The following is a 22,968-nucleotide window of genomic DNA, read 5'->3' as shown; positions in this document are numbered from 1 at the left end:
ACACAAACACAAGAGGACTCCTGTCTGTCCTGTTGTCACACACACACACACACACACACACACACACACCTGAGGACTCCTGTCTCTCCTGTTGTCACAAACACCGGAGGGGAATTATCTGTTAATGCTTCTTCCTGTGGAAGTGTGTGCTGGTCAGCATCAGCCCCAGCTGTGTCGAGTATCTGAGCTGACCGGTGTTCCTGTGGTGTCCAGTACTGGTTAATAGAGCTATCAAGCTCAGGGCTGCCTGTCAATATCACTAACGCTACTGGAAACCGCCTAAGGACCTCAGTTATGAGCCTGAGTTTAGCCTGTTCTAGTTCAGCTGCTTGAAATCAAGAGACAGCCAGCTGGACTGACCCCCTCCTCCCTACAGCAGTCTCAGGACACCAGCACAGGACTCTCCTGCTCTCCTCGTCCTCCCTCAGGCCTGTAGAGACTCTGCAGACGAAACACTGAGTCTTTTCCTTCTGCTCGACCTGTCCCTGAGCAGCCCAGGAGTGAGACAGCCCCCTCGAACCTCCAGCACTTCATTTACACAGTGTAGTCTCAGGAGTGACCCTGAATCCACATCACTGCTGGACTTCCTGATTCAGTAACAAGCTCACTGACCGCAGGAGACAGGGGTAAGTTCTCCTGTCCTAGTAAAGACACTTATTGCTCCAGAAGCAAAACAATTTGACAAAATCTCCCCATAAACTCAAAATCCAGCATTTGTGGGTTACCTTTTTTTATTTTTTTCCCCCAATATTAGAGGCAAAAAGGAGAGAGAAGGCACAACATGGAACAGGAAGTGACATCACACAGAAGGGTCTACAACTACCAGGACAGCACAGTTAACTACACAAACGCAGGGGCCCGATTGGCTGAAGGCGCTGTCCGTCTCGCCACGTCTCCCCTCGAGAGTCCCGCCCCCATGTGATGATGTCACGGCCGGGGGCGTGTCTTCACCAGGGGTGGAGTGTCCTCAGTAGGCGTGGTTGGCGACGAACAGGGATTCTCCAGCAGCTGCGCCTTTGTCTCCGGTGGGAACATACTTCCCGACCGCAGCCTGGCTGTTAGTCTGAGAGAGAGGGAGAGACGGATATCAGCACCGGCTCAGTAAAGAGTGTCCGAGCAGCAGACTGCCCCTCCGCCCGGCTTCACTGCTGGTCCCCAGGGAAACCCTCACTGATCGACTGTCCAGGGCACTTATTTCCTTAAAAAGCAGGAAGCGGTCCTGATCTGTTTCTCTGTGGCAGGTTTCAGTGCGTCAGTCGGTGTGTCAGTACCTGTGAGGGCTTGGTGCTCTCCTCCATGTCATTGTGTCAGTGTGACAGTGGGTCCGTCACTGCGTCACTGGGTCCGTCAGTGTGTCAGAACGTCAGTTAGTCTGTCAGCGTGTCAGTGGGTCAGCGTGTCAGTGGGTCAGTCAGTGAGACAGTGGGTCAGTCAGTGAGACAGTGGGTCAGCGGGTCAGTGGGTCAGCGGGTCAGTGAGATAGTGAGTCAGTGAGACAGTGAGTCAGTCAGTGAGACAGTGGGTCAGCGGGTCAGCGGGTCAGTGAGATAGTGAGACAGTGAGACAGTGAGACAGTGAGACAGTGAGACAGTGAGACAGTGGGTCAGTCAGTGAGACAGTGTGACAGTGGGTCAGTCAGTGAGACAGTGTGACAGTGGGTCAGTCAGTGAGACAGTGTGACAGTGGGTCAGTACCGTTGCTCTCTTGATGTACTCCTCCTGGGAGGCCTTGGCGTTCTCCTTCTTGCCTGCCCAGGCCTTCAGCGCGGAGGCCTGCAGCGCGCGGCCGTACGAGAAGGTCAGGGCCCAGGGCTTGTGCAGGGGGCACTTGTTGATGGCGTTGAGGTTGATGGAGGCCTCCTCCTCACTCTGCCCACCGGACAGGAACGTCACCCCTGGGACAGAGAGGGAGAGAGAGAGGGGCGTCACACAACTGCCGGACGCCACACCCTCGAAATGTAACCCCCCTCACACTCCCGCGACCCCTGACCTGGCACAGCGGGGGGCACGGTGCGGCGCAGGGCGGTGACCGTTGCCATGGCAATCTCCTGGGGCGTGTATTTCTGGGTGCAGGCATGACCGGGGGTCACCATGTTGGGCTTCAGGAGTGTGCCCTCCAGGTAGACGTGGTGATCGGAGAGGGCCTTATACACCGCGGCGAGCACCTGGAGGCACAGAAGCCACGTTTGTCACAACAGCAAGCAGACAAACTCACCGAGGAACGGACACAACAGTGGAACTGCAGCTCAGAGGAATTATTACAATGAGAAACAGCGCCCCCATGGTGCTCAGGCACAGCAGGGGAACTGCAGCTCAAAGGAATTATTTCCGTGAGAAACAGCGCCCCCATGGTGCCCAGGCACAGCAGGGGAACTGCAGCTCAAAGGAATTATTTCCGTGAGAAACAGCGCCCCCATGGTGCTCAGGCACAGCAGGGGAACTGCAGGTCACTGTAAGACCACTTCTAGGGGTAGCACAATAATGCACCAACGCCCCGACTCTCACCCCCTCCCGCGCCCCGATTCTCTCACCTTCTCGGTGACGTACTGGCAGCGCTTGAGGTCGTGGTCTCCGTCGGGCAGGATCTCGGGCTCCACGATGGGCACGATGCCATGCTGCAGCACAGACACGACAGCACTGCGTTAACACGGGCTGGGGCAGCGCTCGCAGACTGACGTGCACGCGCACGCACTGCTTCCAAATCAAAAACCTGAACTAGTCCAGTACGTCCAACTGCCTACAGGGCCCACCGGTCCCACTGGGATTTGACTGTTGAAGTTCCTACTTTTTTAGTTTGAGGAACCTTTTCTTTTTAAACCTGTTAAGCGGAAGGCTTCAGAAACGCATTGCCGAATCTCTCAGTTTCCACCCCAGCTAGGGGTGCTTTTCCACATACTTAGTGCAGCATTAGACAGTACAGGATGTGTCCTACAAAACTACGTCAGAATGAAAGTGTTAGGAAAATGAATTTGATGGGGTAAACTCTCTCAGATGTGTCAATTCAAGTGGGAAAAGAAATATAATTGATGTCGGAACTGAATGGGTCTCTTAACCCCCGACCCCAGCTCGTACCATCTGGCAGATGCTGGCGTAGCGGGCGAGGACGTTGGCGTTCTCGATGATGGCGAGATGGGAGGGGGTGGTGGGTGTGATCTTCAGCACGCAGCGCCACTTGGCAAAGTCGGCGCCATCCTTCTTGTACTGGGCACAGCGCTCGTACAGCCCGTCCAGACCTGGGAGAGAGAGAGAGGGGTTAATACACACACACTGACTGGACACTCCAGTACATTAACACTGCACTGAGAGAGAGGGGTTAATACAGACACACTGACTGGACACTCCAGTACATTAACACTGCACTGAGAGAGAGAGAGGGGTTCATACAGACACACTGACTGGACACTCCAGTACATTAACACTGCACTGAAGAGAGAGAGGGGTTAATACACACACACTGACTGGACATTCCAGTCTCACCTTGTGTAGTGGTCTCTCCATTAGTTCCAGCCAGGGGAACAACACCTTTGTCAACCTGTTTGGAAACATAGAACAAAAAATTAACAATAATTAAGGTGAATCCCACAATTACACCACACTGACCTGAAGTGCTCAGATGAGGCCATGAATTTGTGTCAAGAGTAGTGTCCCCTCTCTCCTTCATTGCAGTCCATGTTGTGTTGGGGTATGTCCCCCCCCAGAGGGTGAGACAGTGTTGTCTGTGTGTGTCTCCTGTCTCTCACCTTGAGGCCCACCACGATACCCTCCTCCTTGATGACCTGGGAGAAGGGTTCTCTCTGTGTGTCTCCTGTTTCTCTCTATGTGTCTCCTGTCTCTCACCTTGATGACCTGGGGGAAGGGTTCTCTCTGTGTGTCTCCTGTCTCTCACCTTGATGACCCGGGGGGAAGGGTTCTCTCTGTGTGTCTCCCGTCTCTCACCTTGATGACCCCGGGGCAAGGGTTCTCTCTGTGTGTCTCCCGTCTCTCACCTTGATGACCCGGGGGCAAGGGTTCTCTCTGTGTGTCTCCTGTCTCTCACCTTGATGACCTGGGGGAAGGGTTCTCTCTGTGTGTCTCCTGTCTCTCACCTTGATGACCCGGGGGGAAGGGTTCTCTCTGTGTGTCTCCCGTCTCTCACCTTGATGACCTGGGGGAAGGGTTCTCTCTGTGTGTCTCCCGTCTCTCACCTTGATGACCTGGGGGAAGGGTTCTCTCTGTGCGTCTCCTGTCTCTCACCTTGATGACCCGGGGGTAAGGGTTCTCTCTGTGTGTCTCCTGTCTCTCACCTTGATGACCTGGGGGTAAGGGTTCTCTCTGTGTGTCTCCTGTCTCTCACCTTGATGACCCGGGGGGAAGGGTTCTCTCTGTGTGTCTCCTGTCTCTCACCTTGATGACCTGGGGGAAGGGTTCTCTCTGTGTGTCTCCTGTCTCTCACCTTGATGCCCACCACGATGCCCTTGTCCTTGATGACCTGGGGGAAGAGCTTGCCCGAGTCGTCCTTCTGGTACAGCGTCTCGTGGAAGAAGATGACGCCGCCGATGCAGGGCTTCACGCGGTCGTCGGCGGAGAACAGGATCTGGCGGTAGAAGCGGCGGTGCTCCTCTGTGTTCTCCACCCCGATGCTCTGCAGCCTCTTCGCCATGCTGCCTGCAGGAGAGGGGAGACACGGCGAGGGGGTGAGAGAGGGGAGACACGGCGGTGCTCCTCGGTTACAGGGAACACGACGCTCTACCGCTCGTTAAGCAATTACCAAGCCAACTAACGAACAAGCTGCCCCTACCTGTGGACTCATCAGCAGCCAGGATGCCCTTGCCAGGGGCAACAATGCGCTGGGCGATATCGGAGAGCTCCTTCTTCTGCTCCGGAGTCAGGAAAGGGTACTGGTGAGGCATGGTGACTGGGGGGAGAGACAGAAGGGGAAATCTGGTGAGAAAACAGCGCCCCCTCAGTCTGTACAGGCCAGGCAAGGGAATAGCAGCTCATTAATAATACTGCTGCTGATCAGGGAGAAACAGCACCCCCTCAGTCTGTACAGGATCAGTGGGGGGGAATTACAGCTCATTAATAATGATACTGCTGCTGATCAGGGAGAAACAGCACCCCCTCAGTCTGGACAACAGAGCCAAGGAACTGCAGTTCAACACAATGCAATCGCTACTCCTACTACGATAGGATCTTCTGTGGCACCAAGCCCTGTAGTGTCAACACTGACACTTCACTGAAACACAGGGCAAGGCCTTCAGACAAGATGCCAAGTCATTTCCTATACCTTTCACAATCACAGCAACAACTGCAACACATTTCCTCCTTAAAAACAATGAAACTATCAAGTGTGTGAAAACAGACAGGAGCCCCAGAGTCTCTCATCCCCAAGCCCGTCTACACTCTAGGGGTGACAGGGCTTCTCCTGATGCGCCCCCAAGCTCTGGAACTCTCTCTGCCCGAGGACATCAGAGAGTCTCCTTCAGATCCAGACTCAAACCTCCTTCTCTAGAAGAGTCTGTACTTCACTGGTCTCGTTCCTCACCCCTCTGCTCTTCTCACTACCACCCTCCCCGGTCTCCTCTGTGCGCTGTCATTGGGTTTTATCTGGTGTAGTCTTCTTATTTATTGTCATTCTGTAAAGCACTTTGAGAAGCCACCTTTAAAGGCGCTATATAAAATAAAGATTATTATAATAAAAGCCATTGCAGGTGTGTACAGAGACAGGAGCCCCAGAGTCTCTTATAAAAGCAGGAGCAGGTGTGTACAGAGACAGGAGCCCCAGAGTCTCTTATAAAAGCCAGTGCAGGTGTGTACAGAGACAGGAGCCCCAGAGTCTCTTATAAAAGCAGGTGCAGGTGTGTACAGAGACAGGAGCCCCAGAGTCTCTTATAAAAGCAGGTGCAGGTGTGTACAGAGACAGGAGCCCCAGAGTCTCTTATAAAAGCAGGTGCAGGTGTGTACAGAGACAGGAGCCCCAGAGTCTCTTATAAAAGCCAGTGCAGGTGTGTAATTACGAAAGGCGAAATTCTCCGTCAACAGACCCGCGTGGAGTGAACGCGAGCCCCGCGTCCGTCTCCCCTAGAGGAAGTGGGACGCGCGCGAGGCAGAGAGAGAGCCCCATCCCGAGTGGGCGTCGACTCGGGCACGTGCTACCCCTCTCCGTCCTCCGGCAGCTCGCGAGGCACAGAGGGAGGGAGAGGTGGGGGAAAAAAAAAGTTTTTAGAAAAAATAAAGACAAGAAGAGAGACGAAGCGATCGCCCGTCTCGCCACGCCGAAGTCACACCCTAACTTTTTGTGTTGTTGTAGTTGTTGTTATACTGTCCCGGGGAGGAAAAAAGAAACTCGTTTCGGGTTTCCCGGCTGGGCTAGCGGGAAGAGCAGCCGGCGAGACCCGGGGAAGAGCCAGGGAGAGGGAGGGAGACACGGACACGCCGCCGCCCTTGTCGGGCCGGAACCGACCTTGAAGCCAAATGACGCCACGCAGGAGCACGGACACCCGGGGGCTCCTGAGCTCCGGCCGCCCGAGGGATATGATGGCTTCGGTGCTGCGGCTGCTGAGCGCAAGGCGACGGCTTATGGCTGATTTACTTACTGACTTTCTCTTCCCAAGGCGAGGAGGGGAACTGTTCTCGGCAGCCGAGCCCGGAGGAGGAGATTGGAGAGAGACAGGCGCAGGGATGCCGCAGACCAGAGTGAGAGTGAGAGATCTGCGCCTGTGCGGCGGCGACTCTTGCAACAGCGTGTGGGAGGAGGGGGCGTGGCTGCACCCCCCCCCCACTCCCAAATAAGGCAGGGGGCGCGGCTTCCCGGAGGCGAGGACGGTGACAGGAGAGCGATCGGGGAGGGGGCGGGGCGTGGGGATGCGGCCCTTGCGGCTCGATTGGAGAGCCGCGGCGAGTGGGCGGGGCCCGGGGGCGCGTTGACGTCAGAAGGGAGGGGGGGAAGACACGCTCGTTGCTATGGGGATGACGGTGCCCGGAAAAGGGGAGGACGTGACAGCCGGCACACGCTCGGCGGCGGCGCTAGGGAGGCGTGTGATTGATATTCATGACAAGATGCTGGTGAGGCGGGCTGTGTGTGTGTTACTGCTTCAGCCCTGCTGGCTCTACCGCAGTCAGGCTCAGACATGCGGGTCTCCTGCCTGCCTGCCGTCTCATTCAGCTTAAAAATACTTCCGTTTAAGCAGCGAGCAAGACACATCGCACATCCCGCAAGAGCTGGTGACCCCACAGAACACGGTATCGCAACATGGCCGGGCAGAAAAAAAACAAACGCAAACAGAAGTAAAGTCCCGTAAAGCGTTTAGGAAAGGACGGGCGTGCGTGGCCGTCCTCGGGTCCAGAACGAGCTATTCTTTTTTTCCTTTTCATGGGCTGTAATTGTGAGCGAGAGGCTCGGGGTTGAACGCCGCCCCCGTGTCTGAAGGCGGTCAGGCACGCTGAGGCAGGAGAGAGGCGACCTGCGCTTGAGAGCCCGGCTCCCCGGGTGTCCGCGGTCTGATCTTCGTCATACTCCTCCTAACAACCCCTAATGACCTCTGACCTGTCCTCCTCGCCCTGAGAGCTGCTGTGTGTGAGCGCACTGGTGGGGCTCCACACTGCTGATGCTGGAGGGGATCCCCACCACCAGCGGGGTGTCCAGAAAGGCGCTATATAAGTATAAGGATATTATTAATAACCCCTAGTGACTTCTGACCTGTCCTCATCGCTCTGAGTGGAGTGTCCAGAAAAGCGCTATAGGACTGTAAGGAATTATTATTATTATTATTATTATATTTTTGGGTTTTCGAACGGATACAGACTCGTGGGAGAAACGGAAATAATTTCATTTTTGTTGTCATTCTGCCTTCAAAGGCGGGATATACAACATAAAGCTTATTATTAAATTAATAAAAGTTTAAAAGCTCGAGCCTGCGTTGGCCGGGAATCGAACCCGGGTCAACTGCTTGGAAGGCAGCTATGCTCACCACTATACCACCAACGCCTCGCGGTATCCGCTCTCGCGCAGGCGGCTCTTGAACTGCCTTCCTGTTTCCTGTCACGTGTTCATGATGGGGAAGGGAGGGGGGGGCAGGGGGGTTCCCGACAGCGGCAGTTTCCTTTCCGTGACTTTTCCTCAGTGCTCACAGAGGCTGGGAAGAGTTTTCACCTCCCCTTTCTCTCAGTCTTGTTCTCCTCCCTCTTCCTCACCAGGCATCTCTCTCACCCCGTCTCCTTTCTCTCTGCATTTCTTTCTCCATCGTCCGTCTCGCTCCCCCTCTCCTCTCTCTCCCCTTCCTCTTCTCCACCTCTCCCTCTCCTCTCTCTCCTTCCTCCTCTCTCTAACCCCCCTCTCCCTTTTATCTCTCCCTCCTTCCTCTCTCCTCTGTCTCTCCTCCTCTCCCCCTGTCCTGGGGCTGCTATAAATACCCAGTGCCTCACGCTCCAGTGTGGAGACAGAGCAGCGTGTTTGATTACAGACACATAGCTCAGAGGTCACTGAAGGCCACACACAACACCCAATACTGCCGGCCTGTGCCCCTGGAAATGCCATTGAAGCCAGACGGGCACGAGCACCGCGCCCCTCTGACCCCCACTGCAGAGCTGACCTCGCTGGCGCTAGCACACTCCTGCATCTCACTCTCCTACTGTGTCACAAGCACTGCTGTACCACAATCACCGCTGCTGTATCACAAGCACTGCTGTATCACAATCACCACTGTACCACAATCACCGCTGCTGTATCACAAGCACTGCTGTATCACAATCACCACTGTACCACAATCAACGCTGCTGTATCACAAGCACTGCTGTATCACAATCACCACTGTACCACAATCACCGCTGCTGTATCACAATCACCACTGTACCACAATCACCGCTGTACCACAAACACTGCTGCTGTATCACAAGCACTGCTGTACCACAATCACCACTGTTCCAAAATCACTGCTGTACCACAAACACTGCTGCTGTATCACAAGCACTGCTGTACCACAATCACCACTGTTCCACAATCACTGCTGTACCACAAACACTGCTGCTGTATCACAAGCACTGCTGTACCACAAACACTGCTGCTGTATCACAAACACTGCTGCATCACAACACGACTGCAGCACAGTCACTATTTCTGCATTACAATCACTGCTGCACTACCAACATCACTACTGTACCACAATTACTCCTGTATCTCATTCACTACTCTACCATGATCATCACTCCTGTATTACAATCACTACGGTATCATGATCATAATCACTTCTGTGCCACAAACACCACTCCTGTACCACAGTCATCCCTCCTGTACTATAATCACTACTGTACCACAAACACCACTACTGTACCACAGTCATCCCTCCTGTACTATAATCACTACTGTAGCACAATTACAACTCTTTGTTATCACAATCACAACTGTATCACAATCCCACTCCTATACGTCGAGCATCACTACTGTACTACGATCAGCAGTGCTGTGTATTTTACACCACTGTAGAACAACCTCATTCTGTTACTGTGACTGACTGATTCACCGGCCAGCCAACACACTGAATCCCTGACTCACTGGCACACTGGCCGATGTGCCGACTCACTGACGCACTGAAAACCCCCCTGTCTGGCTTCAGCAGTAAGAGCCTGTGTAGGGACTCTCCACAGTGAGGCCATGAAGTAATATTGTACTGGGAGGACATATTTCACTGTGACACAAGCCCCTACAGTGTGGCTATGAGGAAACACTGAACTGGGAGGACATATTTCACTGTGACACAAGCCCCTACAGTGTGGCTATGAGGAAACACTGAACTGGGAGGACATATTTCACTGTGACACAAGCCCCTACAGTGTGGCTATGAGGAAACACTGAACTGGGAGGACATATTTCACTGTGACACAAGCCCATGCAGTGTGGCTATGAGATAATATTGTCCTCGGAGGGTACAACATATTTCACTGTGACACAAGACTGGGCTGTATGTAACATGCTCAACAAAACTGAACTGGTGTTGCACTCATCCTGTTCCCCTCTTCACTTCCTGGCAATGGATGGCAGCATTTCTGAAAAAACCCAGCTCTAAGCACTGGGCTCCTTCGCTCGGAAAATCTGCCTCTCTCTGTCTCGTTTCCCTCCGTCTCCTTGTCTCGGTCACAGCGCTCAGTTTTTCCATCAGCCTGACTCCTTCACAATCCCCCTCCTGAGCGAGCGTCTCTCCCTGACGTTCTCTGACCCCCCCCCCAGCTTCAAGAAACCTCTCTCCCCTTCACCCTCGGCATCCCTCTGTCACACTCTGACCTTCTCCCTTTCTCTCTGAAGGTCAGTCTAAATATAGACCCACTGCAGAGCAGAGCAGCTGTTAAGCAAGCTCTCTGTGTGTCAGGAATATACTGGAGTGTCCAGTCAGTGTGTCTGTATTAACCCCTCTCTCTCAGTGCAGTGTTAATGTACTGGAGTGTCCAGTCAGTGTGTGTATTAGCCCCTCTCTCTCTCAGTGCAGTGTTAATGTACTGGAGTGTCCAGTCAGTGTGTCTGTATGAACCCCTCTCTCTCTCAGTGCAGTGTTAATGTACTGGAGTGTCCAGTCAGTGTGTCTGTATTAACCCCTCTCTCGCAGTGCAGTGTTAATGTACTGGAGTGTCCAGTCAGTGTGTCTGTATTAACCCCTCTCTCTCAGTGCAGTGTTAATGTACTGGAGTGTCCAGTCAGTGTGTGTATTAGCCCCTCTCTCTCTCAGTGCAGTGTTAATGTACTGGAGTGTCCAGTCAGTGTGTCTGTATTAACCCCTCTCTCTCAGTGCAGTGTTAATGTACTGGAGTGTCCAGTCAGTGTGTGTATTAGCCCCTCTCTCTCTCAGTGCAGTGTTAATGTACTGGAGTATCCAGTCAGTGTGTGTGTATTAGCCCCTCTCTCTCTCAGTGCAGTGTTACTGTACTGGAGTGTCCAGTCAGTGTGTCTGTATTAACCCCTCTCTCTCAGTGTAGTGTTAATGTACTGGAGTGTCCAGTCAATGTGTCTGTATTAACCCCTCTCTCTCAGTGCAGTGTTAATGTACTGGAGTGTCCAGTCAGTGTGTCTGTATTAACCCCTCTCTCTCAGTGTAGTGTTAATGTACTGGAGTGTCCAGTCAATGTGTCTGTATTAACCCCTCTCTCTCAGTGCAGTGTTAATGTACTGGAGTGTCCAGTCAGTGTGTCTGTATTAACCCCTCTCTCTCAGTGCAGTGTTAATGTACTGGAGTGTCCAGTCAGTGTGTCTGTATTAACCCCTCTCTCTCTGTGCAGTGTTAATGTACTGGAGTGTCCAGTCAGTGTGTGTGTATGAACCCCTCTCTCTCAGTGCAGTGTTAATGTACTGGAGTGTCCAGTCAGTGTGTGTGTATGAACCCCTCTCTCTCAGTGCAGTGTTAATGTACTGGAGTGTCCAGTCAGTGTGTCTGTATTAACCCCTCTCTCTCTCTCAGTGCAGTGTTAATGTACTGGAGTGTCCAGTCAGTGTGTCTGTATTAACCCCACTCTCTCTCAGTGCAGTGTTAATGTACTGGAGTGTCCAGTCAGTGTTCAGTCAGTATTAACTAACACACGTTCCTCAGGATGACAGAGTGCGGCGGCTCTTACCTGCAGATGGACGCTGGCGAGCGAGAGAGATGCAGAGCTGACCGCAGGGCTGGGAGGACTGGCTCGGGACGAGGGCGCGCTGACAGTGACGGGGGGTCGGGACGATCCGCTGCTGGGACGCCCCGGCAGGCCTGTATTTAAATCGCTGGCTTGACCCTTAGCATTTGGGCAGGGCAGCTAATAATAGCCAGGGGGGCCGTGCAATTCGAGAGGCCCTCTGACATTCTTCAGCCGCCCGGGCGGCACAGAGGTTATCCCCCAGCAGACAGGACAGAGGGGACAGACACTGGGGACACAGGACAGAGGGGACAGACACTGGGGACAGGCAGGGTCCACACAGGACAGAGGGGACAGACACTGGGGACACAGGACAGAGGGGACAGACACTGGGGACCGGCAGGGTCCACACACAACAGAGGGGACAGACACTGGGGACACAGGACAGAGGGGACAGACACTGGGGACCGGCAGGGTCCACACAGGAACACAGGACAGGCGTTCCACACGGGACAGAGGGAACAGACACTGGGGACACAGGACAGAGTGGGCAGGCACTGGGGACAGGCCGTTCCACACAGGACAGAGTGGACTGACACTGGGGACAGTGTCCTCACAGGACAAGATGAATAGACACTCATTCCATAAAACTCCATAAAATTCCATGTAAAGAATTTGTTATAATATTTCAATACTGACCCAGTTGCAGTCAAACTTCTCACTGATCTGTGTTAATTGCTTTAATAGATGAAGGAACAAACCCACATCAGTATCTCTTTGATCTACATGGGGGAACCCTCAGGCGGTTGCCCCAGGGAAGAACCCGATGTTCAGACTTGAGGACATGAAAGGGATCTGGTCTCGTTTTCTCCGCCCGCGTGATCCCTGATGGTCCGATACCGTCTGCTGCTTCACTCCCAGAACCCTCCCTGCTGTTTTGGACAACAGGGTGATTATGGGTCTTAACTGGACTGACAAACTCCCACACCACACCGTTAGACCATAATAGGGGCTCAGGGGCTCAGGCGCTGTGCCTGGGGCTGGAGGGCTGCCGGTTCGAATCCTGCAGCCAGCAGAGGAATCCTACTCCACTGGGCCCCTGAGCGAGGCCCCTGAACCCCAACTGCTCCAGGGGTGCTGTATAAATGTCTGACCCTGTGCTCTGACCCTGCGCTCCTCTCTCCCTGTGTGTGTGTGTGTCTGTGTGTGTCTGTGTGTGTGTGTGTGTGTGTGTGTGTGTCTGTGTGTGTGTGTGTCTCTGGAGAGCGAGCTGGGCTCTGTGAGAAGACAGATTCCTCACACAAGAGACTGTATCGGACCAATAAAGTGATCTGGTCTTGTAACAGCGGTGAAGAAGAACATTATTACCTGTCCAGATAGGAACAGGCTTGGGCGCTGGGCGGTCAGACACACACTGACCCCCTGCTCTTTCCCCACTCTCCCTCAGCAACCCGATCCCCCTGTCGGCCCAGCCTGAAGGTCACACCGCAGCCAGGAGTCTGGGGGAGACCCAGCGTGTCCTTGTGTGCCCCATGACTGCATCACCCGGGTGGGTCCCTCTCCATCGGATACCGCGTGTGTGTGGGGAGGGGGGTGTGTTCAGCGTGTCCGGCGTGTATACTCGCTCGGATACCGCGTGTGTGTGGGGAGGGGGGTGTGTTCAGCGTGTCCGGCGTGTATACTCGCTCGGATACCGCGTGTGTGTGGGGAGGGGGGTGTGTTCAGCGTGTCCGGCGTGTATACTCGCTCGGATACCGCGTGTGTGTGGGGAGGGGGGTGTGTTCAGTGTGTCCGGCGTGTATACTCGCTCGGATACCGCGTGTGTGTGGGGAGGGGGGTGTGTTCAGCGTGTCCGGCGTGTATACTCGCTCGGATACCGCGTGTGTGTGGGGAGGGGGGTGTGTTCAGCGTGTCCGGCGTGTATACTCGCTCGGATACCGCGTGTGTGTGGGGAGGGGGGTGTGTTCAGCGTGTCCGGCGTGTATACTCGCTCGGATACCGCGTGTGTGTGGGGAGGGGGGTGTGTTCAGCGTGTCCGGCGTGTATACTCGCTCGGATACCGCGTGTGTGTGGGGAGGGGGGTGTGTTCAGCGTGTCCGGCGTGTATACTCGCTCGGATACCGCGTGTGTGTGGGGAGGGGGGTGTGTTCAGTGTGTCCGGCGTGTATACTCGCTCGGATACCGCGTGTGTGTGGGGAGGGGGGTGTGTTCAGCGTGTATACTCGTTCGGAAACCGCGTGTTTGTGGGGAGGGGGGTGTGTTCAGTGTGTCCGGCGTGTATACTCGCTCGGATACCGCGTGTGTGTGGGGAGGGGGGTGTGTTCAGCGTGTCCGGCGTGTATACTCGCTCGGATACCGCGTGTGTGTGGGGAGGGGGGTGTGTTCAGTGTGTCCGGCGTGTATACTCGCTCGGATACCGCGTGTGTGTGGGGAGGGGGGTGTGTTCAGTGTGTCCGGCGTGTATACTCGCTCGGATACCGCGTGTGTGTGGGGAGGGGGGTGTGTTCAGCGTGTATACTCGTTCGGAAACCGCGTGTTTGTGGGGAGGGGGGTGTGTTCAGTGTGTTCAGCGTGTATACTCGTTCGGAAACCGCGTGTGTGTGGGGAGGGGGGTGTGTTCAGCGTGTCCGGCGTGTGTGTGGGGAGGGGGGTGTGTTCAGTGTGTCCGGCGTGTATACTCGCTCGGATACCGCGTGTGTGTGGGGAGGGGGGTGTGTTCAGTGTGTCCGGCGTGTATACTCGCTCGGATACCGCGTGTGTGTGGGGAGGGGGGTGTGTTCAGTGTGTCCGGCGTGTATACTCGCTCGGATACCGCGTGTGTGTGGGGAGGGGGGTGTGTTCAGTGTGTCCGGCGTGTATACTCGCTCGGATACCGCGTGTGTGTGGGGAGGGGGGTGTGTTCAGTGTGTCCGGCGTGTATACTCGCTCGGATACCGCGTGTGTGTGGGGAGGGGGGTGTGTTCAGCGTGTCCGGCGTGTATACTCGCTCGGATACCGCGTGTGTGTGGGGAGGGAGGTGTGTTCAGCACCGAAAACACCATTACCTGAGAAGCACTTCGAGTGGAGTGTCCTGAAAAGCCCTACGAGTGTTGAAAGAATTAATTATTATTATTATTATAGATCATATAATCTATAATCTATATAGATCAGGTGGGGAGCTGGGTCAGTAAAGGTTTATTCCTGCTGAGATGAGAGGAAACACAACGTTTCGGCCGTGGAGCCCTTGTGTTTTCTTTCCTCTCTTTTCAGCAGGGAATAAACCTATTACTCAGCACCCATATCACCCTGCAACTCACAACTGGCAACCCACTGAAGCTCAGCAGGTGTGAGCCTGGTCAGTACCTGGATGGGAGACCTCCTGGGAAAAACTAAGGCTGCTGCTGGAAGAGGTGTTAGTGGGGCCAGCAGGGGGCGCTCACCCTGTGGTCCACGTGGGTCCTAATGCCCCAATATAGTGACGGGGACACTGTGCTGTCCTTTGGATGAGACGTAAAACCGAGGTCCTGACTCGCTGTGGTCGTTAAAAATCCCAGGGCGTTTCACGAAAAGAGAAGGGGTGTAACCCCAGTGTCCTGGCCAAATTTCCCATTGGCCTTAACCAATCATGGCCTCCTAACAATCCCCATCTATGAATTGGCTTCATTACTCTCTGCTCTCCTCCCCACTAAAAGCTGATGTGTTGTGAGTGTTCTGGAGCACTATGGCTGCCGTCGCATCATCCAGGTGGGGCTGCACATTGGTGGTGGTGGTGGGGAGTCCCCATTACCTGTAAAGCGCTTTGAGTGGAGTGTCCAGAAAAGTGCTATATAAGTGTAAGCAATTATTATTATTATTATTACTCGTTCCCTATTATGATTATAATTATTATTCTTATTATTATACTTGGAGGCGCGTTATGTCGCCCTCTGCTGGGGAGCTCGGCGAACTGCCGCGCACCGCCGCCCCGGCCGGAGGAGACGGACACGATGACCCGAGATGTGGCGATTCTGGGCGTCACGGCCCGTGTGCTCCTCTCTGCCCCGTCTAAATCCCCCAAATAACACTGGGGGGAAACTCCTTCAGCACCTTGGGCTTCTGTGAAGAAAGCGATGGTCCGACTGCGCACGACCCGTAATTCAATACAGGCCTCGAGTGAACTCTTCTGTGAATAGAGGAGTCTGAACGGGTCTGTTTGATTTTAATCACAGGGACCAAAAAAACAACAACTCGGTTTATCAGCAAACACGGCTCCTATCCTGTTTTATCTTCTGACCTGCAATGCAATCGCTTAAAACAATGTTATGAGCTCCATGAAGGGGGAAAGAGAACACAGGTCCGACGCTTTCTTCACCCGTCCCTCCCAGCTCACACCGCCTGTCGCCCGGAGGTCAGAGGTCAGGGGTCAGGGGACATGGCCCGGTGCTCCGCAGAAGTGTCACGGTGTATTTTAAGAGCACGGGCTCCTGTGTGAAACACACACGCACAGCCCCCCACCCAGACCTGTCCACGGACAGGTGACCCACCGACACGCCACGAGAGATTCTCTCTTTTGGACATTTTTTTTAATGACAACATTCACGACAGACACGGTTTTTCACTGTTTCACTGACAACATTCACGACAGACTCCCGGTTTTTCGTTGTCCTTCACTGTTTCACTGACATTCACGACAGACTCCCGGTTTTCACTGTGACACTGTCTCTGTCAGCCGATGACCTGCAGTTCGCAGAGAAGCTGCTGGGACAAACGGACCACAGCCCGAGCTCCTGTTTTTCTAAAAATAATAATAAATTTCATTACGGTGAATCTCAATGTGCTTTCCCATGACGCTCAAACAGAAGTAAAGAATCGGAAAATGACTCAGCATGAACGAGACGAGATGGGGCTGGGCGTTTACAGGTCTGCTGGCATAGGCTTCGAAAACCAAGTTCGTTTCACACTTATGAATTCACTAAGAAGGCACGACGCGGATCACACAGTCGGAAAGAAAAGGACTCCAGTTTGACCCAATACGTGATTTAAATGTCTGCTTTACACACAACTCAGTAAAAAAATAGAAGGGACCCGTGTTGGTTCAAATGTTTAATCGATTCCGTTATCAAGTACCGGTTTGTCGCGATATCGAGTCGATATACGAATACAATCTTACAAAGAATATAAAAACGTTTTCGCGTGTGGATTTGACGCCGTACCGCTTGGGGCGGCGTCACATATACATGTATGTATACATTTATATACTGTTTACACACACAATGTACACATAAATGTATAAATGTTACAAGTGGACGAGAACAAAGCAGATTCACGTCTGTATACAGTCAGACGAGGCTGCACGGTATGTACCGAATATACACTGTAACTACTTTTGAAGTACAAAAAGCGTATTTTGTACGACGGGAAATGTTAGAACCCCGCCGAAGAAAACGGCAGACAGGTCAGAGGCTGGGGAAAAGGGCATCAGATCTTCACCGAGACCTCTTCCTCCGCCCCTGAGGGATTTATTTTAAAACACCACCACGGGAAACGTGCGACACCGCACACCCCCCCGTGCGTGGGCGCGGCGAGTTTGACGTCACCGACAGCTACGTCAGCTGGCTACACCAGCGAGCGCCTCTGGGACACGTGATTAGCTGAGGCTCCCGCCCCTCTCCCCCATTCCTGAGCCGTGATTGGACGAAACCCACCCAGCCTGAGACTCGACCCCACTCCTCTGATTGGTGGGTTAACGGTTCGAACCCGAGAGCAGAACGGGCTGCGATTGGACAGAACCACCACGCTCGAACGGAGACCTGTGGGCGGGAGGGCGAGCGAGGGACTCTGATTGGCTAGTTCACGGCTCAATCTAGGCGGCAGGCCGGGCTGTGATTGGTCAGAAAACTACCGCGAACGAACAGGGAGCCGCAGGCCCAACCCACGTCCGTATTCTTCCCCCTTGACGTAACTCAGACCTCAAGTCGCTCCTGTGTCGAGATCGGTACTGCTTTTGATTCACCAGCAAATGCAACAACCTTCCCGTGCGGAGGCGAGATTCTGTCGTTGGTTTAATTGGAAAATTAATTCATCATAAAAGGAAAAAAAAAAAGAAAAAAAAAGATCCGGGCCGCCCGAACAGGGACTTGAACCCTGGACCCTCAGATTAAAAGTCTGATGCTCTACCGACTGAGCTATCCGGGCCCGTAGGAAAAGCCCCTCCCGCGTCCTATACAAGCACACCACTACCCCACGCCGGACATTTCCACACCAGCGCGCCTAGCGACAGCCCCCAGCCCAGCCCGGACTTGACTTTAAAAAAAAAAACACGTTTTTATTGAAACACCACAAATAAAAAAAAAAAGGGAGGCAGAATAATGAAATATATACAGAAGTAGACACCCCGGAGCCCGAGGAGGGAGTCACACGTGTACTGCCCCGACAGGTCGATTAAACAAGGCGGCTATGCGTGTCCGGGCGGACGTGGGTGCGAGTTAATCACCGCGCTCAAGCCCCTCGCCGGGCCGCCGCCCGAGAGCTGAACTCGGGAGTGCAGACGAGTCCTCTTCCATTCTCAACAACAACAACAACGGGTGCATTTTAGACATCCCCGCGTGAATTCTCCGTCGCAGAAAACGCCAGCTAAGTCGGAAGCTGGCAAAAGCATCAGCCCTTCCCCGAGAGTGTTTTGCACCTGAAGGAGGTGTTTACAAAGCGGGAAACACCGGCCTGCACAGCACAGGAGCAATCCGGCAGGACCGTCTCTGCCGGGAGCGCGCACACAAAACAAGCGGACACCCCCTTTCTGCGAGAAACTAAATGCTTTTATTCACAGTGGAAAAATAAATATTTATTTAAAAAACAACAAAAACAAACACGCAACAGCTTTCTCGGGCTGCAGTCGACGGGTCTGGTACCGGAACCGAACCCCTTCCCGGGGGGACAGCGCGTCAGGAGAGGAGAGGCACGGTCTGGATCGCGAATTCAGCGAGTCTTCAGGGCACCGGGTCAGGCTGGGACTGGGGAGGGCCGCGGTCATCACTGCAGAGTCCCTGCAGCTCACACAGCAACACGACCGCCGTACTGGTCCCAGAGGGTCCCCAGTGCTTCCAGACTGGGCCCAGTGAGTCATCGCTGTGTGTTAATATGCTGCTGTTTGATGAGTCTGCAGACAGTCTGCACTGGTGTCAGTGACTCTACAGCCTGTGTGTGTCAGTGTGTCTGCACTGGTGTCAGTGACTCTACAGCCTGTGTGTGTGTGTGTCAGTGTGTCTGCACTGGTGTCAGTGACTCTACAGCCTGTGTGTGTGTCAGTGTGTCTGTACTGGTGTCAGTGACTCTACAGCCTGTGTGTGTCAGTGTGTCTGCACTGGTGTCAGTGACTCTACAGCCTGTGTGTGTCAGTGTGTCTGCACCGGTGTCAGTGACTCTACAGCCTGTGTGTGTCAGTGTGTCTGCACTGGTGTCAGTGACTCTACAGCCTGTGTGTGTCAGTGTGTCTGCACTGGTGTCAGTGACTCTACAGCCTGTGTGTGTCAGTGTGTCTGCACTGGTGTCAGTGACTCTACAGCCTGTGTGTGTGTCAGTGTGTCTGTACTGGTGTCAGTGACTCTACAGCCTGTGTGTGTCAGTGTGTCTGCACTGGTGTCAGTGACTCTACAGCCTGTGTGTGTGTGTGTCAGTGTGTCTGCACTGGTGTCAGTGACTCTACAGCCTGTGTGTGTGTGTCAGTGTGTCTGTCCTAGTTTCAGTCACTCAAAAGTCTGTCAGTCTGTCTAAAGTAGCATCAGTCTGTAGTGTTTGTGGTAACAAAACGTCTATCTGAACTTGATCTCGAAGCAGAGACAGTTGAAACTCTCACACTCTGGAGGCTGACAGGTACAGGCACAGTCCCACATGGAACAACACTGACCCTGACACAGAGAGAGAGAGGGGTTAATACAGACACACTGGACACTCCAGTACATTAACACTGCACTGATAAAGATATAAACACTATAAAAACCTAGCACACAGACACAATACAGGCCGGAACAAACAGAGACAGAGGACTCACCGAAGGTGCCGGGCAGCTGCTGTCCAGACAGGCCCTGAGGGAGGGCACTTTGCAGTCGCATGACTCTGCACATGCCAAGCAGTACTCACAGTTACAGGGGAGGCCCTTAGTGCAGTCACAGCATGCTGGACACAGACCCTGAACCTGAGAGAGAGAGGGGTTCATACACACACTGACTGGACACTCCAGTACATTAACACTGCACTGAGAGAGAGAGGGGTTCATACAGACACACTGACTGGACACTCCAGTACATTAACACTGCACTGAGAGAGAGAGAGGGGTTCATACAGACACACTGACTGGACACTCCAGTACATTAACACTGCACTGAGAGAGAGAGGGGTTCATACAGACACACTGACTGGACACTCCAGTACATTAACACTGCACTGAGAGAGAGAGGGGTTAATACAGACACACTGACTGGACACTCCAGTACATTAACACTGCACTGAGAGAGAGAGGGGTTAATACAGACACACTGACTGGACACTCCAGTACATTAACACTGCACTGAGAGAGAGAGGGGTTAATACAGACACACTGACTGGACACTCCAGTACATTAACACTGCACTGAGAGAGAGAGGGGTTAATACAGACACACTGACTGGACACTCCAGTACATTAACACTGCACTGAGAGAGAGAGGGGTTAATACACACACACTGACTGGACACTCCAGTACATTAACACTGCACTGAGAGAAAGAGAGGGGTTAATACAGACACACTGACTGGACACTCCAGTACATGAACACTAAATGTTCTCACCCACTCTTACCTTCAGGCACTGGCGGCACCACAGCGCCCCCAGCAGGAGGAGCAGGTAGGCGCAGACCCCGATCATCACGATGGCAGGGAGGGGCAAAGCCAGCTCGGCCACCGGCACCACGGCAACCAGCCTGACGGGGGGGAGAGACACAGGCTGGACGGGGGGGGGGGGAGAGAGAGGGAGGGAGAGAGAGCGAGGGAGGGAGGGTTACTACAACGTCCACTCGTCCGTCAGTCCAGACAGGGTGGAGAACTCCTCACCGCCATCCCTGGTGCTCCTCTGTCAACGGCCCCTCTGCGTCCTGGTCCCTGTCCTCGGCCCTCTGTCAAACCGTCTGTCCCCCGCCACCTCTCCCTCTGATGACTTATTACGGCGGGGATCTCTGATCTGAGTGGACACACAGGAGAGAGAGGAAGACAGCAGATATATCAATCACAGGAGGACAGAGGACAGAGCAGTGAGAGAGGATACACAGGCCAGAGAGAGGAAGACAGCAGATATATAAATCACAGGAGGACAGAGGACAGAGCAGTGAGAGAGGAAGACAGCAGATATATAAATCTCAGGAGGACAGAGGACAGAGCAGTGAGAGAGGACACACAGGAGAGAGAGGAAGACAGCAGATATTTAAATCACAGGAGGACAGAGGACAGAGCAGTGAGAGAGGATACACAGGAGAGAGAGGAAGACAGCAGATATATCAATCACAGGAGGACAGAGGACAGAGCAGTGAGAGAGGAAGACAGCAGATATATCAATCACAGGAGGACAGAGGACAGAGCAGTGAGAGAAAACACACTGGAGAGAGAGGAAGACAGCAGATATATCAATCACAGGAGGACAGAGGACAGAGCAGTGAGAGAAAACACACTGGAGAGAGAGGAAGACAGCAGATATATAAATCACAGGAGGACAGAGGACAGAGCAGAGAGAGAGAGGAAGACAGCAGATATATCAATCACAGGAGGACAGTGGACACAGTGCTGAGAGACAGTGTCCAGGAGAGGTGTTGACCACTGCCCCGGCGCTGGATGGGGTGTTAATTGACTGTTAATGGGTGAGGTTTGGTATCTCAGGACCCGCTGCGGGTGGGTTGTAACAGCAGGTCACATTTAAACGGGTTTCTGGGGTACTTGGATTTTATTTTTTTACGCCGTCTGTCGTGACAGTTTCTCCAGTATGTGCTCCGGTGTGACTACCACGAGTTCGGAAGTGGAGTGTCAACTTTCTGCTTTGGGTAACGATTGGTATGGTCAAGTCCCACATTCGGTCATCAGGGGACGAACCGGTTGAGCACGGTGTAGTTTCACAGCGGAGAGCTGACTGGGGACAATCAGAGCAGATGTGTCCATATACGGCAGAATTGAAAGGGGACATCGTACGGTGGGTTTTTTCTGCCGCCGAGGAGAGATGGAGAGGGCTGTTTGCTTCGCATGGATGATTTGAACAGAAGGTTTTGAACTCGTAATTTGTATTATTGGTTGTTGTTTTTTTTTAAAATGTGCTCCGGTGTCCGAAGCCGATCGGGTCGGAGGTAAGGTCCTCACCATGCCGTGTCATAGCCTCTCACGGTAGATACCCCCCGTTTTTCCGCGCTGTCGTGTCGTTTACGACCTCGAACAGTTTAATCTCTCTCTTGATTTCTCGTTTTCGAGACCCGTTTCGTACACAAACACTACCTCCCGCACTGGCGCCGCTCCACCCCCAGGCGTCTTCCCGCGACACTTTCTTTCTTTCAGGGCGCCGTGACTTGATTTTAATCGGATTTAAGGGCCAGTTCTCGCTGTTACGGTTTTAATTCCTCGGAATCCGTTTCGCCCCGTTGTGTGTGTTTTTTTTTTTCAGACCGTCGCGCCGGAAGGGTTGCCGAGGCGGTTACCGGGGCAACGCCGTGAGCCGCACTACGGCGCAGCGCGAAGGACAAACCGCGCCGCCGTGGTGATCGCGGGAGACTTATTTTTCTCCCCAGTTAGATCAAGGGGTTTTGACGCGCAGCGTCGCTTGACACTTGTAATTCCTTACACTCCTACAGCGCTTTTCTGGACACTCCACTCGGAGCGCTTTACTGGTCATGGGGATCCCCTCCTCTCCCACAAGTGTGTACCCCCGCCTGGATGATGCTCCAGTACTCTCCCCACACAGCAGCTCTCAGGGCGATGAGGACAGGTCAGAGGTCATCAGGGGTTATTGATAATAGCCTTATACTTATATAGCGCCTTTCTGGGCGCCCCGCCGGTGGTAGGGATCCCCTCCAGCAGCAGCAGTGTGGAGCCCCACCAGTGTGCTCACACACAGCAGCTCTCAGGGCGAGGAGGACAGGTCAGAGGTCATTAGGGGTTACTAGGAGGCCAGGACTGGTCAAGACCAGGGGGACACCGGGGTAACACCCCGACTCTTTTATAGAGACACCCCGGGATTGTTCATGAGCACAGAGAGTCAGGACCCCGGTTTCATGTCTCATCTGAAGGACGGAGCCTTCTTCCAGTCCAGTGTCCCCGTCAGTGTCCAGCCCTAGTCTTTTATAGCTCACCATCACTGGACTGGGGCATCAGGACCACACAGAGCGCAGGGAGAGAGCGCCCCCTGCTGGCCCCACTCACCCCTCTCCCAGGAGTCT

General features: G+C 53.7%; 2 protein-coding genes and 2 non-coding genes across 6 annotated transcripts; all 4 read right to left on the bottom strand.

Annotated features, from left to right (window-relative positions):
- Nucleotides 1–713: 713 nt before the first annotated feature.
- aldoaa (aldolase, fructose-bisphosphate A a) lies at nucleotides 714–11,733 on the bottom strand. 2 transcript variants are annotated; one of them, XM_088637499.1, is made up of 9 exons: nucleotides 11,574–11,733; nucleotides 4,777–4,893; nucleotides 4,432–4,643; nucleotides 3,477–3,531; nucleotides 3,072–3,232; nucleotides 2,531–2,614; nucleotides 1,990–2,164; nucleotides 1,695–1,894; nucleotides 714–1,063 (listed from the first exon to the last, which is right to left on the bottom strand). In XM_088637499.1, exons 2-9 carry the CDS (start codon nucleotides 4,886–4,888, stop codon nucleotides 968–970), a joined length of 1,095 nt encoding a protein of 364 aa, XP_088493625.1. In that variant the 5' UTR covers nucleotides 4,889–4,893; nucleotides 11,574–11,733; the 3' UTR covers nucleotides 714–967. The 2 variants fall into 2 exon arrangements, with proteins under 2 accessions (XP_088493625.1, XP_088493627.1); XM_088637501.1 differs by lacking the exon at nucleotides 11,574–11,733 and adding an exon at nucleotides 6,575–6,735.
- Nucleotides 7,894–7,965, bottom strand: trnag-ucc (transfer RNA glycine (anticodon UCC)). The gene has a single exon. It is a non-coding gene; the product is annotated as a tRNA-Gly (tRNA).
- A 5,917-nt stretch (nucleotides 11,734–17,650) lies between the features above and the next one.
- On the bottom strand, nucleotides 17,651–17,723 carry trnak-uuu (transfer RNA lysine (anticodon UUU)). The gene has a single exon. It is a non-coding gene; the product is annotated as a tRNA-Lys (tRNA).
- Nucleotides 17,724–18,321: 598 nt separating this feature from the next.
- Nucleotides 18,322–22,230, bottom strand: LOC148659654 (uncharacterized). 2 transcript variants are annotated; one of them, XM_088633872.1, is made up of 5 exons: nucleotides 22,031–22,230; nucleotides 20,612–20,738; nucleotides 20,361–20,504; nucleotides 19,576–19,719; nucleotides 18,322–19,432 (listed from the first exon to the last, which is right to left on the bottom strand). In XM_088633872.1, exons 2-5 carry the CDS (start codon nucleotides 20,615–20,617, stop codon nucleotides 19,337–19,339), a joined length of 390 nt encoding a protein of 129 aa, XP_088489998.1. In that variant the 5' UTR covers nucleotides 20,618–20,738; nucleotides 22,031–22,230; the 3' UTR covers nucleotides 18,322–19,336. The 2 variants fall into 2 exon arrangements, with proteins under 2 accessions (XP_088489998.1, XP_088489999.1); XM_088633873.1 differs by having other exon boundaries at nucleotides 21,899–22,037.
- Between the last annotated feature and the right edge of the window lie 738 nt (nucleotides 22,231–22,968).

This window comes from Lepisosteus platostomus, chromosome 6 (genome assembly GCF_059453375.1).
Source record: "Lepisosteus platostomus isolate fLepPlt1 chromosome 6, fLepPlt1.hap1, whole genome shotgun sequence".
NCBI lineage: Eukaryota > Metazoa > Chordata > Actinopteri > Semionotiformes > Lepisosteidae > Lepisosteus > Lepisosteus platostomus.
This window is presented reverse-complemented; position numbering and strand designations above follow the sequence as displayed.